Source organism: Callorhinus ursinus, unplaced genomic scaffold (assembly GCF_003265705.2).
Source record: "Callorhinus ursinus isolate GAN/ISIS: 27379988/994484 unplaced genomic scaffold, GSC_fseal_2.0 scaffold36, whole genome shotgun sequence".
Taxonomy (NCBI): domain Eukaryota; kingdom Metazoa; phylum Chordata; class Mammalia; order Carnivora; family Otariidae; genus Callorhinus; species Callorhinus ursinus.
The window spans coordinates 5,113,218-5,133,259 of NW_027397098.1; the positions used below are offsets into that span (position 1 = coordinate 5,113,218).

General features: G+C 36.2%; 1 protein-coding gene across 3 annotated transcripts in view; it reads left to right on the plus strand.

Moving 5' to 3' along the window:
• The window catches only part of UPF2 (UPF2 regulator of nonsense mediated mRNA decay), a 108,744-nt gene that overhangs the window by 40,262 nt on the left and 48,440 nt on the right, over window positions 1-20,042 (plus strand). For all 3 annotated transcript variants that reach the window (XM_025853513.2, XM_025853514.2, XM_025853515.2), the window contains exons 8-9: window positions 1,386-1,471; window positions 17,453-17,561. In XM_025853513.2, coding sequence (XP_025709298.1) covers window positions 1,386-1,471; window positions 17,453-17,561 — 195 coding nt within the window. The remainder of the gene's footprint in view (window positions 1-1,385; window positions 1,472-17,452; window positions 17,562-20,042) is intronic.

Consider the following 20,042-nt stretch of genomic DNA (forward strand, 5'->3'; position numbering starts at 1 on the left):
GACTTTGGGATTTCTATTTATTAGGTCCAGAATTTTTCAATGTTGCCTATGGGTGAATTGATTATAGGAAATTTATTGTATTTTCTCCTTTCTCTTTGTTATTTTAATTAGCTATGATAAACTTTACTGTTATAAAATGTAAGCTTTAATAACATTTATTATACTCTTTACAAGCAGAAGAAAATTTTAAATTGATTTTACTCTCTTGACTAATGTTGATGTAAAATTTTGATCTTGGTGAATACTTGCAATGTGAGTTAGTGTCCCAGGTTTGAATCTAATCAGTGTTAGTTGTGCCATTTCCTCAAAAGATTTAACCAAATGGGAGGTATTTCAGTTCATTCTGTCTATAGCAAGAGTAGAAATCCTTGATCGATCTGGAAACTCTGTGGATCTTTTATGTGCATCTGATAATCAAGAGATTATCAGATTAAGGATTAGGATTAATGATAAAATAATCATTACATTACATGTGAACCTATGGAAGGACAGTATTTGAAATCCTCAAAAGTATATTTAAAGGTAGTTTATTCCTTTTTGAAGTATAACTTGTTATTTTTCTTAAACCAAATATACTGAAAAGCTTTAACATTTTAAAGTATACATGCCTGTTTTAAAAATACCAGTTACTCATATTTTTGCTTTCCAGTGGCTTCTTAGAACACATACCTCTCTCAGCTTTTCTTTACATTTATATATCAGACATAGTGATGAAATATTGAACACTTCTTTGTTACTACAGTATAGAATGGTAGATTGCTACACTAGATAACAGTTGTGGGTATTTATTGCAGTCCTGTGATGTGGTTTCTTTAAGTTGACAAATCTGATTGTTGACACTAAACTAAACCTTTTTAGTCAATGCTGAGGCACTTATTTTTACATGTTCCTGAGAATAATATATACCTTTCTCTCATTTCTAGTTTATCTTTGTTCTTTTTTGATTATCCTTATTAGCATTAATAATTTTCTTGGTTCCTGGTAACTATTCTTGCTACTTTCTAATTCTGTCAGAATATTTTTCAATATTAATGTTGGTTTACCTGACTTCATTGAGCTCAGAGGCATTAATTGCCATTTCATATAGTTATTTGCCAAATAATTCATGGCAGGTCTTCAGTCCACCCGCTTGGCTTTCTGTTTCTAACTCCAGGTTGCAATTTAAAAGTTTATGAGACATGTATTTTGAGATCTAAAAGGAGAGAAGACTTTAAGCTTTCATGATCTTTTAGTTTGGCATATGCTTACAATACTAGTGTTCTAAAACCATTTTGAAGTGTTTAGGAACAAGTAGAAGTCCTTTGTAGCGTGCGTGGGTTCTGCTTTCATTAGCTAAATTTATATATATATTTTTTAAGGAAAAAAGTTTGCTTTTTCTCCTTTAGGCAGCAATGGATTTTTGCATGAACATGAATACAAAAGCGAATAGGAAGAAGTTGGTACGGGCACTCTTTATAGTTCCCAGACAAAGGTAGGTACTAAAAAACAGAAAGTAATTTGTTAGTGCTTTTACTCTGTAGTGATGATTGTAAGATAAATGTTCTTGTTCAATTATCTCTTTAAAAAATATTTCTTGTCAACAGACATTATTATTTATAGCATATTTTCTAGAACTTGTTTCTCGATTTCTTTTCTTTTGTTCATTAGCTCTAGTGGACATATTTCTTCTGATGCTTACCTAATTATTTGAAGAGAAAATGTTTGAGAATAATAGTAACTTAAGAATAGTAATAACTTAATCATTTCTAGAAGCAGTTGGTTTATACTTTTGCCCCTGAGGAGAAAAAAATAACAAAAGGTCTGTAAGTTTTTTGGAGAGTTTTTATTTTGTATAAAGATCAGACTAATTGAGTGTATCTAATTTTTACAGTTGTATTTAAATGAAAAGTTCCATGTTTTTGTGATTACGATAGTTTAGAATTGAAAGTTACATTAGTGATTGTGTTGCTAGTAATTCAAGAAGCATATTTAGTTGCATAATGCTTTTAGAGAATAATAATGTTGTAAATTACACTAAATTAATGGTCCTGAAATATGGAGGACCACTCAGACTATTGACCTTAGGAAACTGGAAGAGATGCCTTTCTGTTTATTCAACAATGAATAACTAAATAATTTTGTTAACTGTTATGATGATTACATACCACATAGCTAACGTAGATACTTTCCCCAGAAAGTAAGGGTTCTGAGGGATTTCACTAAAGGTTTCTTAAGCAAAGTTTTTATTAGGTACATTCATTGGTACAGGCCCATAATATCTTGATGGAAGATTTTTCAGTGAAACCAAATCACGACTTTTTTTTCTTTCATACTGGTTTTTAACTCCTGTCAACATCATTAATATGAGCATTTGACTTTTAATTTTAGTGGGGCAAGAGAGATGGAATGTATTAAGCATTATCTAGTTAAGGAAGTCATGTACATGAATATTTTTATAATATGCATTTCATCAAATCTAAGGTGCCATCAGTTAGGTGCACCATTATCTTATGTAAGACTAAGAAAAAAAAATATTACCAGTTATTGTTAAGGCATTAATTGTGAGACACAACCCACTTTCATGTATTTGTAAGTAGGAAAAAGTGTATGCCTCGAATTGATCAGAATTCAGATACTTTTCCCTCAGTATCTTGGACTGATTTTTTTTCAGGTCATTCTTTTCTTACACAGCGGAATATTTATTTTCAGGTTTTTTTTCAGCTCTTTATTTGAATGAAGAAACAGGTATTAACAACTCTTTGAACTTAATATAACACAGAAAATCCAAAGTTAGCAAAAATAAAAGACTTTGTTTACAATAGAAATCATGCAGTGATGTTTAAATAGTTTGCTTATAAAAGAGCATCATGTCTCCCTACATCCCTATTCCGATGTTCCACCACACCCTTCCCCTCCACCGTCCCCCCTCAAAAACTACATATTATTATTTGGTCTTTGCTAGTTGTATCCTTTATAACTCAGTTTATCTGCTTAGCTCAGGAAATAGCTGCAAATTAGATGTACTTGGAATCTGCTAGAAATGTAGACTTAAGGGTAGTAGGAAGTGACAATTTATGGTCTGAGAGGAGAGGGAAAAAGTCAAGAGACAAGTACTTGAAGTGTATAGCATGCTAGAGCCATGACGAAGAGACCTATATGCAGTCTTATATACCTGAAATGTATAAATTCAGTCATTTAGGTTTTTTTTATAATACACCTGAGTGATCAGGAAAGATTAAATTATGTTCTAAAATTTATTCATTTATTACTAGACTCTTGTATTCGCACAGCTTACAGTTTAGAAAAGAAGACAAAGACTTCTAAGTGTAGTTACCAAGAAGAATCACAGCATGCTTTGAAGTATATAGCAAGTGGAATTGATTGATTTAGTCTGGGGAGTTCGAGAAGGCTGCCTGGAACAAGGGTCATTTAATGTGAGTCTTGAGAAAGGAATTAGGCTAGGGATGGCTGGGGAAAGGGAATGTAGAGAGAGCATTCTTCTGGAGGCAGCTGAGTGCACAAAGAGCTAGAGACAAGAAAAGTGTTGCAAAAACTGCTTTCTTGTTTCCCTGGACGTTGTCCTCTATACTAAGCTGCACGGAGGAGGCCATGATTACTTCTTTATCTCATCGGACAGGTAGAAGGTGATAAAATTATGTAACATGGTATTTAATGCCTTTTCTTATCTAGCCCCCTTTCAGCTATAGTCAGAATTCTATCTACTCTTCCTCTTGCAAAATCCTGATTTCTTGAATACCCTTTGCTCTCTGCTTCCAAGCCTCTGTTTTCTAATCTGTCTGGGATATTCTTTATTTTTCCACTAAAAATCTCTGGCTCACCCTTTAAACCTTAGCCTAGGAACTGTCTTCCCTGAACAGCCGTCTTCATTTCCGTTATGTGCCTATAGGTTCTCTTATAGCACTTTCAACATAACGTCTTCATACGAAGATTCAGGCACATATCCCAGTATTGCTTTGCCACCTGTATCCCTACCACAAACTTTAAAAACTATGGGCTCTTTAAAAAGGAGTTCTTGGAGCACCTGGCTGGCTCAGTGAATAGAGCATGTGACTCTTGATCTTGGATTGTAGGTTCGAGCCCCACGTTAGGTGTAGAGATTACTTAAAAAATAAAAAAGAGAGTTATGGATCTTTTCATTTTTTACATTTTCCACAGCAAGTATAGTTCTTGTAAGTGCTTGAAAATATTTGATGAATTGATGTTGGTCATATGCAAATCTAAAACATTTATAAGGCTCAAAACCCAGAAGTATCGAACATTGTGTGCTGAAAAGTATCCTTTCCATCCTTGTCTCCTTTTACCCAATTTCCACTTTTTCCATTTGGAAACCACTGTCTTGATTCTTGTATATCCTTCTAAGTTTCTTTTTCATGTACAAGAAAATGTATTTATAAATTCTTATATTTACTGTTTTTTATATACAAGGGCAACTTACTGTACCCGTCATTCTGAATGTTACTGTTTTCATTAATGGTATATCTTGGAGAGGTTTCATATCAATATATAAAGATTTCCCTTGTTTTAAAGCTGCAGTGTTCTATTTATGGATGTACTATATTTAACCATTTTGGACATTCCAGTCTTTGCCATTGCAGACAACGCTGTGTTTGTACTTCCCTTTTCTTTTTTTCTCCTCTTGAGTGTGTCAGCTAGTGGTTTATCCGTTTTTGTTTTTCCTTTACCAAAAAACCAGCTTCCAAATTATAATTTATTCTACCGTTTTACAATTTTTTTACTCATTATTTTTGTCTTTTGATTTTTACCAATTTCTTCTATCTTGGTTTCTTTCATTCACTTTTTTAAAAATTTTTTATTGTTATGTTAGTCACCATACATTACATCATAACTATAGTTTTTGATGTAGTGTTCCATGATTCATTGTTTGTGCATAACACCCATTGATCCATGCAGAACATGCCCTCTTTAGTACCCATCACATAGGACCCTCAGTTTGTTTTTCAGAGTCCATCGTCTCTCATGGTTTGTCTCCCCCTCTGATTTCCCCCCCTTCATTCTTCCCCTCCTGCTATCTTCTTCTTTTTTTTTTTTTTTTAACAAATATTGTATTATTTGTTTCAGAGGTATAGATCTGTGATTCAACAGTCTTGCACAATTCACAGTGCTCACCATAGCACATACCCTCCCCAATGTCTATCACCCAGCCACCCCATCCCTCCCACCCCCCTCCATTCCAGCAACCCTCAGTTTGTTTCCTGAGATTAAGAATTCCTCCTATCAGTGAGGTCATATGATACATGTCTTTCTCTGATTGACTTATTTCGCTCAGCATAACACCCTCCAGTTCTATCCACGTCGTTGCAAATGGCAAGATCTCATTCCTTTTGATGGCTGCATAATATTCCATTGTGTATATATACCACATCTTTATCCATTCATCTGTCGATGGACATCTTGGCTCTTTCCACAGTTTGGCTATTGTAGACATTGCTGCTATAAACTTTCTTTCATTCATTTTGTTACTTCTTTGGCATTTAATTTGTCCTCTGAGAATGGTCTTAGCTATATCTTGTAATTCCTACACGTAGTGATTTCTATTTTTATGTTTTTTAGAAAATCTCCAATTTTAGTTTATATTACCGTTTTGTTCCCTAGGGAGGTATCTGAGAGAGGTTTGAAACTTCCATGTAGTGAGACTTTTTTGTTTTGTTTTGTTGTCTGACTTGGTTAATAATTTGTATTTTTACCTCGCTATGAATAGAAAATACACTCTATTCTTTTTAGAATTTTTTTTGAAATTTTCCTTATGCCCGTAGTTTTCGTGAACATTCTACGAGCATTTTTTTTTTAAAGATTCATTTATTTTAGAGAGTGAGCATGTGGGGGTGGGGCGGGGCAGAGGGGGAGAATCTTCAAGCAGACTCTTTGTTGAACAGGGAGCCCGATGCGGGGCTCCATCCCATGACCCTTGAGGTCATGACCCGAGCCAAAACCAAGAGTCGGACACTTAACTGACTAGGGCACCCCACACACAAGCATTTTTTTTAAAAAGGTTACATTCTTTGTTTTTATGGTAAGTTAAATGTATTGATCAGGGAAATTTACAGTATTAAATAACTTTTATTAAGTTTGTCCATTTTCTTGACTTTTTTTTCTGTACTCAGGGTTTCTGGACTTAGAGAGGTGAATTAAAGACTACTGTTGATGGGTGTTGTTTTCCTAATAACTACTATGATTTCACCTTTTCGAATGTTGTTGTGTTATTTGATATGAAGATAAAACTTACACCTCACTATTATCACTATTATCACTATAAAGTGTTATTCTTTGTCTTAATGCTTTTTTGGCTTGATACTACTTTATCTGGTATTAAGATTACAATTTCTAATTTCTTTTTCTAGTATGCTTTTGACCTTCTGTATTCAGCCTTTCAGAATCACTTTATTTTAGTTGAGTCTCCTGTATATTCTGGAATTGCATTTTACTTTGACATCTGTTCTGAAAATATGTTTCTTATCATTAAGTTAGGCTATTTACATTTTTTTTTTTATTTGAGAGAGAGCATGAGCAGGGGTGGGGTGGGGGGAAGGGACAGAGGGTGAGGGAGAAGCAGACTCCCCACTGAGCAGGGAGCCCAGTGTGGGACTCAATCCCAGGACCTTGGGATCATGGCCTGAGCCGAAGGCAGACGCTTAACTGAGCCACCCAGGCGCCCTATTTACATTTTTGATAAGACAGATAAGATTGGTCCACGTTCTGTTATATTATTTGTCTTTTTGGTTTAATTTTTAAAAAATCTTTTTTTTTTAACAATTTTTAAAGATTTTATTTATTTATTTGACAGGGAGAGACACAGTGAGAGAGGAAACACAAGCAGGGGGAGTGGGAGAGGGAGAAGCAGGTTCCCTGCTGAGCAGGGAGCCCGATGGGGGCTCGATCCCAGGACCCTGGGATCATGACCTGAGCCGAAGGCAGACGCTTAACCCACTGAGCCACTCAGGTGCCCCTAAAAAGTCTTTCATTATGTAATCTGTATTGTTTTATTTGCTGTACATATGTGGGTATATGTATTTTCTGATTGAGGAAGGTTTGTATTTTTATTTTAGTAGTTACCTTCATAATTGTAGGTTTACTTCATGGTCCTTTATTTAGACAGTCTTTGTTGTTCCTACCACAAGTGATGATGAAATTAGCTTGTGTTCTCTTCCTTTCATCTTCCTCTCCTTACCCACCTAGTATTGGTCTGTAATGTTATCTTCCTTAACATTTTCCTTTTTCAGTATTAAGTGTGCTTAGACTTGTGTCCTTTGGTTTGTCAGCTTTTGGGGTGACTTTACTTGCAGTGCTATAGGCAGGGAAGCAGCAAACTTACCTGACTTCCCCTCTTCTTTTCCATCCACCCTCCTCTTGTTTTGTCTCCATGCTGGTAGCACATCCTAATTTGTCACTCTAACCCCCTCGTTTGTTTTATATTCTACAGTCTAAATACTCCATGCTCTCCGCCAGCCCTGTTTCTCTTGTTTCCTCCGTTATCTCTTGGTTTGCTGAAGTTCATCTTCTAATAATTTTCTCAAGAAGAGTTCTTGGGAAAAAATATCCCTTGAGATCTTGTACATTCAGAGTGATGTGTCTGTGGATTTGTTTCTTGAAGGACGGTTTAGCTAGTTGTAGTATTCATGGCTCATACCCTTTCCCTTAAATACCTTATAGGTGTTACCCCAGCGTCATCTGGCATTTGGTATTACTGTGGAGAAGCTGGAGGCCAGCCTACCTTTTTTCTTTTTCTCCTTTGTTAATTGACATGGTCATTCATATGGCTACCCAAGTAACTCTTTCTCCTAGTAAATCCAGTGGCTTTACTAGGATGGAGATGCCTTGGTGTTGTTGATCATTCTCCATGGGTCATTCCCCATGCCCTTTCAGTGTTCAAATTGAATACTTCAGGGAAGTTTTCTTGATTTTCATCTTTAAGTATATTTAGATAATTGTTCTGTTCTCTTGTTTTGGTTTTCTTTTTAAGGTACTTCAGTTATGTACATGTTGAATCTCCTTTGCTTATTTCCAGCTACATCTTCTCACTAATCACTTTTTTCAGTGTCTTTTTTTATCCTCTGCCAAAGTCCTGGGATCGAGCCCCACGTCAGGCTCCCCCCCACTTGTGCTCTCTGTATCTGTCTGTCAAATAAATAAATAGAATCTTTAAAAAATTTTATTTCTCTAGTAAGTTATCTTACTGAAAACAATAAAAGGTATTAAGTATGGTTTGGCTGATAGAGGGCAGTCTTTTCAGCAATGGAATTTACAAGTAGCATTGACTGTTAACTCTACTGCATTTCTGTATTTTATACGCATTTCAGATGAGCTGAGTTATAGAAAAATAGCTAATTTATATAAGTACAGATGTCTCATTTGTCTGCTTTTCTAGTGTAAAGAGTACTCTTTACTCTCTTCTAATGATTTCAGTGTTTGGCTAAAATTTTCTTTTTTATGTTCCTGAGGGACTTGGAAAGGCAAAGACTCTATTTACATATCTTTAAAATGGTATATTAGAGTCTCGGACTAGGTTGATGTTTCCTGGTTGACTGTGTATTTTTATTGGCTGGAAAAACCTTTAATTTTGAAGAGCTTTTGTTGTTGTTGTTCTTAACCGCTGGGGCATCTTTCTACCTTACCTGCAATATTTGGCTTGTCCTAAGGATTATAGCTTGGTTCCTAGGGAGGCCAGAGTAAAAAGATAATAGTCAAGTGCCATTAAGTCTCCTCTCATTCTGTTTTTCATTCCCTTTCTTCTCTCATGGACTCACAAACCCTTCTCCATCTTTTATTCATTTTACTCATTCCATCTTGAATAAAAGAGATGACTGATCGCCTTTAAGGGGAGCGGGGAGGAAGAGGGAACAAAGCAGGTTGGTTCTAGAGTGAGTATGCTAGAATATTCTTCTGGGTAGGCAGTTATTAGGGTATTAGGAGTAGCCACTTATTTGAGCTCTCTGGACTTAGGGACAAGCTGGGACACTTTGAGAGAGGGGGCAAGGAGATTCTTAACACCTTCTTTTAGCTCTTGCTCTTACCTACCCTCAGTGGTCTGCCGTGCCCATGTAGACTCTGTGGGACCCCTTTGGTAAGGTGCATCTTTCTTTTTGTGTGGCATTTTCTCTCCCCCACCCTCCCCAAAGGACAGGAATCCTTTTGAGCATCTGTATAGTCAGGATTCTTTACTATGGCCAGGATTCCCTCCTTCATCCAGCCCATCCTGCCTGAGCTGACCAAATAATGTGACCAAAATCAGAATGAATTATTTGTTGTTTGAGTGCCTATGACTGTGAGGGCTCAAGGGTTTTATGTATACACTGGGCCCTTGAACAACATGGGGGCTAGGGACACCAACCTTCTGCACAAAAACTCATGTGTAACTTTTGACTCCCGCAGAACTTAACTAAAAGCCTACAGTTGACCAGAAGCGTTACTGGTAACATAAATAGTTTATTAACACATATTTTGTGTGTTACATGTGTTATATACTGTTTTCTTACAATAAAGTAAGGTAGAGAAAAGAAAATATTATTAAAATCATAAGGAAGAGAAAAATAACATTTACAGTATTATACTGTATTTATTGGGGGGGGGAAATCCACATTTAAGTGGACCTGCACAGTTCAAACTTGTGTTCAGGGGTCAACTGTATACAGGTTTCCCCACCATCCAAAAGTATAGAGTATTCCTATGAAATCTTTTTTAAGCTGAAATGGTGTAAAGCAGTAATAACCATAAATTCCTATGGAAAAGTCTTTGAATGTGCCCAGACCCCCTTTCCTCCAAAGAAAAAACCTCTCAGGCTTTTCTGATACCTTGGGACACATCTTGGTAACAGAATCCAAAAATAAATCTAGGTAAGGGCACGGATGCTCACAGACACAGTTGAAGGCTCTGGCGATCTGATGCTGAGCTGTTGAGTGTAGTTCTTGGGGATGGAGCCATTCCGGTTGCTCCTGGTGTGCACCACTTCTGCACCTGCCTTGCTGCAAAACCAACGCTGAACACGAGATTTGCTTTTCACCTTTTTTATACAAGTGAAAAATCCTGTCTGGATTTCTTCCAGGTAGCAAAAACAGGTGCAACTGTGGGTCTTAAGCAAAAGCCAAGTGGTATAACATGAACTTTTAAAAGGCAAGGGATCCCTATATGTGTATAACTCATGTCTGGTAGAGAATTTGGCTGTTTTACCTAGTCTGTATATTTTGGTTTAGGAAGCACTAAACTAGATTAAGGTTCTTTATAGATCTTTTCTTAAAAAAAAAAAAGAGCTTTATTGAGATGTAATTCACATGCTATACAATTCGCGCATTTGAAGTATACCATTCAGTGTTCTGAATATATGCAACCATCACTCTGATCAAATTCTAAAACATTTTTGCCTTGCCCGGAGACACCTTCTCTCTATTAGTAGTCAATCCCATACTTTCTCTGCCCACCTTTTCTCCTGCCCTAGGAAACCACTAACCTACTTTCAGTTGCTCTGGGTTTGCCTATTCTGAGTGTTTCGTATAAATAAAATCATATGTTATGTGCCCTTTATACCTCACTTCTTTCACTTAATGTTTTCAAGATTCATGTTGTGGCATGTTATTAGAATTTCTTCCTTTTTAAGGCTGAATAATATTCCACACCCCATTTTGTTACCCATTTATCAGTTGATGGACAATAGGATTGTTTCCACTTTTTTAGCTACTAGGAGTAAAGCTTGAGTACAGGTTTTTGTGTGGGTATGTTTTCATTTCTCTTGAGTATATGTCTGGGAGTGCAGTTGCTATGTCCTGTGGTAACTCTTTAACGTTTTCAGTAATTGCCAAACTTTTTCACAGTGGCTGCACTATTTTATCTTCCCAGCAGCAATGTATGAGGGCTTCAGTTTCTTCATATCCTCAAAACACTTGTTATTGTCCCTTTTTGCTTATAGCCGTCTTAGTCGGAAGTGGTATCTTTCTGTGATTTTGATTTGCATTTTCCTAATGGCTGATGGTTTTAAGCATCTTTTCATGTGCTTATTGGTTGGTTGTATGTCTTCTTTGCAGAAATGTTTGTTTAAATCCTTTACCCCCCCTTTTTTTTTTTAAAGATTTTATTTATTTATTTGAGAGAGAGAGAATGAGAGACAGAGCGCGAGAGGGAAGAGGGTCAGAGGGAGAAGCAGACTCCCTGCTGAGCAGGGAGCCTGATGTGGGACTCGATCCCGGGACTCCAGGATCATGACCTGAGCCGAAGGTAGTCGCTTAACCAACTGAGCCACCCAGGCACCCTCCTTTACCCCTTTTTTAATTGTTATTTATTACTGAGTTGTAAGAGTTCTTTATATGTTCTTTGTACGTGTGTCTTATCAAATATAATTTGCAAACATCTCCCATTCTGTGAGTTGTCTTTGCACTTTCTTGGTATCATTTGTAGCATAAAAGTTTTAAAATTTGATGTCCATCTGTACAGTTTTTTTCATCTGTACATGTAGTTCTTAAAGGTTTGATCTGAAAGTGTTTTTACTTTTAGTGTGTTTTTCCTTCATTAAATAAATAGTTAGTTAAAAGAATGCTTAGAAGCCTGGCATTTTATCTCAGCCTATTGAAGGGCTCCACAGAAATGAAATCTACTAGAAATTCCCTTTGATATTTCATATCATTTTATAGTTAATTTGTAATATAACTATAACACTTATAATTGAAGTTTCGTATAAAGTGTTCACATCTTAGGTATACGTATGTATCCACCACTTAGATCAAGCTAGAGATTGGGCCTAGCGTCTCAGAAGGCCCCCTCCCTTAAACTTTGAGTGTAAAATACCTAGAAATCTCTTAGTTCCTTGTTCTGGTACAGTCGAACCCAGTATTGGTTTTAATGACTTGGAAGCCATATGGATTGCTAAATTTTAACAGATGGATGATCAGAATTTCTTTAGATTTAGATTAATATAAACAAACTGTTCAGGGAATGAAGTGCTTCCACTGGTTGTTGAACAGCTTTTCCTCTTAGTCTTTGAAGCCTGTTAGCATGTTGTACCACTTGATGGCGCTGTTGCACTGGGAGCGGCAACATTGTGAAAAAGTCCCTAGGGCATTTGGTTGTCGATTTCAGAGTAACTGACTCCAGTCTTTTATTATGTTTCATATTTTTTGAATCATCATCTGCTTGTTTTAATGAAGAAAATCCTTTGTATTCTTTTAATTGAACAGTAGCAGTATTCTTTCGCTCTTCTTTTTCTAGGCATTTTTGAACAAGATAAAATTAGTAGCTTCCAACAGTTAAATTCTTTAGATTTTAAAGAGAAAAAAAGCTGGACTTTTCTTTTAGAAAGCTGATTGATTACGAGATAAAAACCTTTAAGAATTTCTTTTCTTGGGGCGCCTGGGTGGCTCAGTCGTTAAGCGTCTGCCTTTGGCTCAGGTCATGATCCCAGGGTCCTGGGATTGAGCCCCATGTTGGGCTCCCTGCTCCATGGGAAGCCTGCTTCTCCCTCTCCCGCTCCCCCTGCTTGTGTTCCCTCTCTCGCTGTGTCTCTCTCTGTCAAATAAATAAAATAAAATCTTAAAAAAAAAAATTTCTTTTCTTCCCCCTCAGTAACAAAATGTGTTTCTGCATTCTTATTACTTGTGGTTAATGACTGGATGTTTACTAACTTGATTATCATTAAATGCTAGTAAGATACTTAAATGTGTAATTTAAGAGACCTTGAAAATGTAAGCAAGGTTTTATTGTTTAAGAAAAAATCATTCTTTTTTAAATGGTTCACTCATTAACTTGGTAAAAATAATCATCACTCTCGAGGACAAAAATTCAGTTTTCAAAGGGAGAGGATCTAAGTTTATTTTCTAGTTGACTTTCAGAAAAGTCTAAAAATACATATCTAGCTTAAATTTTAATACAGAGCTCTTTAGTTTCATTAAAATGTTTTATTTTGTGGTTAATACCTTCAGTGTGATTCGCATAGCATTTAGTACTCCATTCCCTTGCAGCCTTGCATGTATAGAAGGGTAGAAAAGACAGAAAAGCATACTGAAGCAGGACTAACATTGAAGAAATATATAATTTATTACCTTATTTCCAACATAAGGGATTTTATTTTGCAAAGTAAGGAATGAACAGTCACAGAGCTTGAAGATTTAAATAGGGCAGGGTGGCATTTACTATCAGCTATCCTTTTAATTATGAAAGGTATAATGGAAAAAGAGGACTTTTAGAAAAGTGTTAGTTTGAGAAGGATTTGGTGAGCTTTTTAGGAGTAGAGGATTCTGAGAAAATAGAATTTCTAATTTTACTTTCACATGTCCAATTCCCACAGAACAAAAACCAGGATTACTAACTATCTGGAAAGGTATAAAAGAGTTAAGATCTTCCAGGGAATCCTGAAACTATTTTTTAAAATCCCTTTGGAAGCTGAGAGCACTTACCTGTTTGTTAGTTCACCGATAGCAGCCTGAATGGATAGCACAGACTGCTTTCCTTTTTAGCTATTTCTACCTTTCTTTTGGGACTGGGAAAAAGCTTTGGTATAGATTGGGCTGATTTTGTTTTGTTTTTTTTTTTTTAAAGATTTTATTTATTTATTTGAGAGAGAGAATGAGAGACAGAGAGCATGAGAGGGAGGAGGGTGAGAAGGAGAAGCAGACTCTCTGCTGAGCAGGGAGCCCGATGTGGGACTCGATCCCAGGACTCCAGGATCATGACCTGAGCCGAAGGCAGTCGCTTAACCAACTGAGCCACCCAGGCGCCCTAGATTGGGCTGATTTTGTAGAAGAAGAAAAAAATGAGATAAAGTGTAAGTGACTTGTCCAGGAAAAGAAGAAAAAGGAAATGATACAGTTAGGTTAAAATTTTTGATGCTAAGTGGGTATAATCTCGTTGTATTGAAAAATACATTGAGGGGGCGCCTGGGTGGCTCAGTCGTTAAGTGTCTACCTTTGGCTCAGGTCATGATCCCAGGGTCCTGGGATCGAGTCCCACATCAGGCTCCCTGCTCCGCGGGAAGCCTGCTTCTCCCTCTCCCACTCCCCCTGCTTGTGTTCCTGCTCTCGCTCTCTCTCTCTCTGTCAAATAAATAAATAAAATCTTAAAAAAAAAATACATTGAGAAAGACAACCAAAACTAAAATTAATTTTAAAAACTCAAGAGCTGGTTCTTAAAATCCAATAGGGAAGCATTTAGAAAATATAAAGAAAAAGAACATTTAAAAGTTTTAAGAAATGAGCCCAATGATAATGCTAGAGATATTTTTAAAAACCCTTGAAAAATCTCAGTGAAACTGAATTTTTGGGGGAAGATTATACATTTCTAAATTATTTCAAGATAAAACAAAGTAGACCAGTGAAGTTATCAGTTAATTTCATCTTAAATAGAGTAAGACTAGATAGCTTTATTGAGTTCTTTCAATCTTTTATGGAACAAGTGATTTTTCTGCTGTCTGGTTTGTTCCAGAGCATAGAAAAACAAACTTGCCATTTCATACTATGAATAGGCAGAATCTAATAAAGAAAGAGCAAGGAAGTTTGAATGATTGACCAGTCTCACTTTTGATTGTCCATATAAAAATTCTAAGTAAAAAACTAGCAAATCATATTTAATAGTATATTAAATAAAAATCCAGCAGGATCAGAGAATTGATCTTAGGATTAAAAAGATATTTTAAATAGGAAACATACGTAAAATAAGAGATTGTATTATTATCCTTTTAATTGCATAAAATATTTGATAAGCTAGCTTTGATAAAATGTAAAACTTGATGAAGTTTAATATTATTTTTATAAAAATCAGATGGTACTTCCTTGGAGTGGTGAAGAATATTTTTGACTAAAAGCTAACAATAAACCTAGGGGCGCCTGGGTGGCTCAGTTGGTTATAAGCGTCCAACTCTTGGTCTCGGCTCAGGTCTCGATCTCAAGAATTGTGAGTTCAAGCCCCGCATTGGTCTCTGCACTGGGCATGGAGTCTGCTTCAGAAAGGAAAATAATTAATAAATAAACCTAGTTATGGGATACCAGTAACATTTATTTATCTAACAAATGTTTACTGAGCACCTACTATGTTGTTGGCACTGTGTTGAGTACTAGTAAACTGTTTCCCATGGAGCTTACATTCTAGTGGGGAAGGGTGACAAGATAATAAACAAAACAAGTAAGTAGATTATATAGTATGTTAGACGGTGATAAATGCTGCTTTAAATATGCAGGGTAGAGGATTGGGGGTGTGGGGCTGGGTGGATTTGTGGTTTCAGGGGAGTATTTGGAAGAAGTCTAACTGAGGAGGTGTCAACTGGAAGTAAGACTTGGCCTTTGTGAGGGAGTAAGTGTAGATATTTGGGGAAAAGAAAAGCATCTTTCTTCTGAAAAAAAAGCCAGTGCAGAGACTGAGGTGAGCTTCCCAGCTATGGGAGGATTAGCCAGGGCAGCTGAGACTAGAGGTTACAGAAGTACTATTTGAGAGAGTTAGAACCTGAGCCTCCTAACTCCTAGCACATTCCTCTTTGTTGTCCTATGACCTCAGCTCTTGTATTCATTCAGTGTATTCTTTTTCTGATCTGAAATTGTGGCAGTCGGGGGTGGTAGAACCTAGGCATCGGTTTAAAGTAGTTTATTTGTATTTGGCAATTGGTTATGACTGAAACAGGAAAAAGTATTTGTTGCTAAAGTGGGTTTGAAAAACAAATGAAAAACCTAATAATATATTCTAACTAAAATGTATTACAATTGTAATATATTAAAATACAGTATTCCAACCGAAGTTTAAAAATGTAGAAAGTAAATTTGCTATTAGTGTGAATCCATCTATTATGCAAGAATATTAAAGGTTTATTTGTCCTAGGCTTTTTTTTTTGACACTAATAGACATGAAAAAATTACTGTGTATTTATGAGAGTATCTCATTTTTGTAATATCAAGGAGTAATGTACCCCATATGTGCACATTTTCTGTATGACAGGAGCTTAACCTTCAGTTGATTAAACTTTTTAAATAATTTAAAGAAACATATAAAATAACATTTAACATTAAATGTCTTGATTTAGATCTTTACATAATTTGAGCTTTTCATTGTTTCAGTTAAAGATATGATGCCTTTATACTGAGTCACTACTACAAAGCCACTGTTTTCTTAACTTCTCTTAGCATCTGTTCCATTATTTCTGAAGTGGTGATTAAAATATCCACCTTATAGGATGGTAATTAGGATCAACAAGTTCAATAAAGTGTATTAGGTGCCTAGGACAGAGCCTGGCAAGTTAATAAGAACTAAATGATAATTTTTAAAAGAAATTATAATGGTCAAAGAGGAGTGCAAAGATTTTCAGGCTCTTAGGTATGAATTTGAGTACTTCTCTCCACCTTCCAAATTGACCTCCATTCTTCCTTTCTTTGCTGTGTTTCTTCTTCTAGCTGAGCCTTAATCTGTCCATGCTGGGAGTTTCCAGATCTAATCCTGAACCTGGCATGGTGTGCATACTTTTTTCTCTGATGATAAAACCATTTTCATGTATTATTCTATAGTGATGTCTTCAGGGATAACTATAGGGTTATCCTGTAGGATTGTGTGTTTCTGTTCTCAGTGGCTGTAGGCTGTGTAGTTTTTTGAGCTCTTGTGTTGAATTTTTATAGTTTTTAACTTCCTTTCTCACTGTTAGCTCCCTGTAACTTGATACTGTTATCGCAGCTGTTTTTGTTAATTCCTCACTGCTGCTTATCTACAGCATCTGCTGAGTGTTGCATCATTGAGTAATCGAATTTTATAAAATAATGGCTGTGGCAGGAATGGAAAGTAAATTCATTCTGATTAGTAGTGGCTGCCTGGAGTGCTGGGTTAAGCAGGATTCTGGAGCTGCATTCAGGTTTGATGAGAAAGTGCTCTGATACTGAAAGGGATGGCAGCATGAAGAACCACGTATTTGCCAGTTATTGTCTAGAGTAAGAGAGGATAGGCACTGTGGGCGAATCTGAGTAGGTTCTGTAATGAATAAGATGTAGAAGTGTGTGGGTTGTGATAATATTTTGACTTCTTAGATGCCTTCTTGGTTATCAGTTACCCTTTCACTTTAGACATTAAAGTTCCCAAATAACTGATCCGTGGATAAATGAAGGAAATGGTTTAAAAGGATTCTGTTTTGCACTATTTAAGTTACCATTAGATTTGTTTACTTAGTAATTATGTGATTAAAAATTCAGGCCATGTCAAAACTTGGTGCTTTCTGTGCTTGGTATTTCATATGTTATCAAAATTGTGTACTCAGTGAAATTACAAATGTGCAGTAAATGCACTGAATAGAAAATACCAGATTATTAATAAGCTTTCACAAAGCAGGTTGAATTTCCATGTGCTTCGTTATGATGGCAATAAATAGGCACGTCTGTACGATTACTAGTTTTTATCATTTAATGTGTGAATATATCTGAGAAAGTTTAAATTTTAAGATGAATTACTTCTGGTATGTCTTTCCTTTTACATATATCACATATAACTTTTGCAGGTTGGATTTGCTACCATTTTATGCAAGATTGGTTGCTACATTGCATCCCTGCATGTCTGATGTAGCAGAGGATCTTTGTTCCATGCTGAGGGGGGATTTCAGATTTCATGTATGTATTTAAGCATTTATTTTGTTATATATGTACACACATACATTTATGTACTTACAAGTTGAGTGAGGATTCTTTAGTTTAAGAATATGATTATTGTATTGATAAGCCTATTTTTGAAATTTGATAGTGGTATAACAGTTCAGAATGTATGGACTTCTGAGTTTTTAAAATGTAAATTTTCTCAACAAAGCTTGAAATTGATAAGTGATATATTCCAATTTGGAGATGAGCTGTTGCTGCTACCTTGTTTCCTACAGGTACTGCACTTTTTGCTTTTGTAAAGTAAAAACCATTCTCCAAGGTCAAGAGAGCCAGCAGGTCTCATTGGTGTTCCCAGAAGAAACATAGGATTGGCCATGTGAGTCAGGGCACAGTGCCTGGAAGATGCCCGTTGGGGTGTCAGGAGTCCAAATGTCTGGGGCACATGAGGTTGCATAATTGATCTGATCAGTGAATGCTGTCATAGCCCATGTTTTTACTGATTCTTGCCTTAACAATCTTTACCTTGTATAGCGGTAAGTTCTTAAAGAGTACCCTGGTAAGTACCAGGGACCGGTTTCCAGACAGCTTCTCTCCCTTTCCAGTCCTAGGAGTCTTAACAAATTGCCTCCAAATGCATACTATACAGCCTTGAAAGAAGTAAAATGATTCCTTAAAAGTGACTGAAAGTGAATATTGGTAGACTGAAAAGACATGTTTTCTGTGTTTTAAAAGCAGTTTGGAAACATTGAGATCAAGAGAATTAAATGGTTTTGTTTTTGTTCTCTTTTAAGAATTCCCAAAGCTTTAATAGGGTAATGTGCACTTTGAACCTGGAATGGGTCAAATATATAGTCACTCAAAGAACACACTTTGATAGATGCTGCCAGTTCAGGGATTGATGCACCAAGAGTCATGATATTCTCATTGATTTATTTAATCCCATCATGCAAAACAAGAAACGTTTCCTGGCAGACAGTATGACTCTATTATATGAGTTATGTATAATACCCCTCAACCAAATCCAAAAACAGCACACAGGTTGCTGGACCAAGCATAATTAGTGCTTTTGGTGAGAAACTTAAGATTAAGAATATTCTATTCATGTATCTTTCGCCTCCCACATTTGATAATTGGGGTGGGAGTTGAGGGAATTGGCAGTTTTGTTCCTGATGTAATGCTTCATTACAACTCAGAGACTTAGCAGAATTCTAGGAGAACACTGTGGGAACCACTGCTTTCAGGGGAGAGAAGAAAGGATACTTGAGGTCATTGATCACTTTGGCCTCCTCCGTGATCTATCTTTCCCCACCCTGACATCTGCAGACTTTGCCAACGACTTGCTTTTTGTCTATATATATGCTCAACACTTTCCCATCCTTAAGTGAAAATAAAATAATAGCAACAAGAAAATGTCTTTCAGCCTCACCCCCCATCCTCTTTCATTTGCTTCTTGTTTGAGTTTTTTTTAGAGTATACTTGTTTCTTCTGCTTCTGACATTTACCCTTTGTTTTACCATCACAGCACCCTGGCAGAAACTACCAATATCCTCGTAATTGCTTTATGTTGGTTGATGTCCCTGCAGATTCTAAACTGCTGGACTCTTCTGCTTTTTTCTGTCATTCTGTCTCCTCCCACTTGCTAGCATTGTTAACTCTGGTCGAGTTGCTTAAGTGGGGTTAATACTGGTATCTTTTCAAATGGGATTGTTCTTATGTATTAAACTAGATAATGGATGTGAAGTTCATCACACAGTGCTCAGACATAGATACTATTATAATAATAATTATCCCTTCTCTCTCACCACTCTCTCCTGGTTCTTACTTATGACTGCTAGTCTCAATATCTTTTATTAATAGTAAAATATCTTTTACTTTTTTCCAGCTGAGTCTGTATCTTTGCGTTCCCCATACTTTCTTCTTCACCCTCCTTTTTGACAGAACATATTTTACCTGGACTTCAGTTGACTTTTATTTCTCAGCAACCTCATTTACATGTCTCTTGCCAGAACCTCTCTCTTGGTGCTTAGAGAGTTCTCATGTAGTTCTAGCTAAATATGTCCAATAAAATAAACTCAGGACTTCTCAAAAAACATCTTTGTCCTTCACTTCCTCATATCAACCTTTATTCTATCTGTAAATTTGCAATATTTTTTCTCTAGTCACTAAGAGAAATACTTCTGCTTTTGCTCTGCAGACATTCAGGAGCCAGCATTCACCAAATTCTGTTGGTACTATCTTCTAAAACACTTCTTCAAATCTAGCATCTCCTCTTCATAGCCTGAATTATGAGAATAGCGTTTTACTCAGACTTCCCTGTCTCTGTCTTCTAATTCCAACATATTGTCACAATCATACTTACGCTCTGCTGAGAACCTCACCTGAGAAATTAAACTGGTTAACAAAACTATAAGAAATCTCATACAGTAGTCAAAGAAATTCTTGTTAAAACAACAGAGCTGCTAATTTGACCAACAGATTAGTAAAGATAATAGAAAT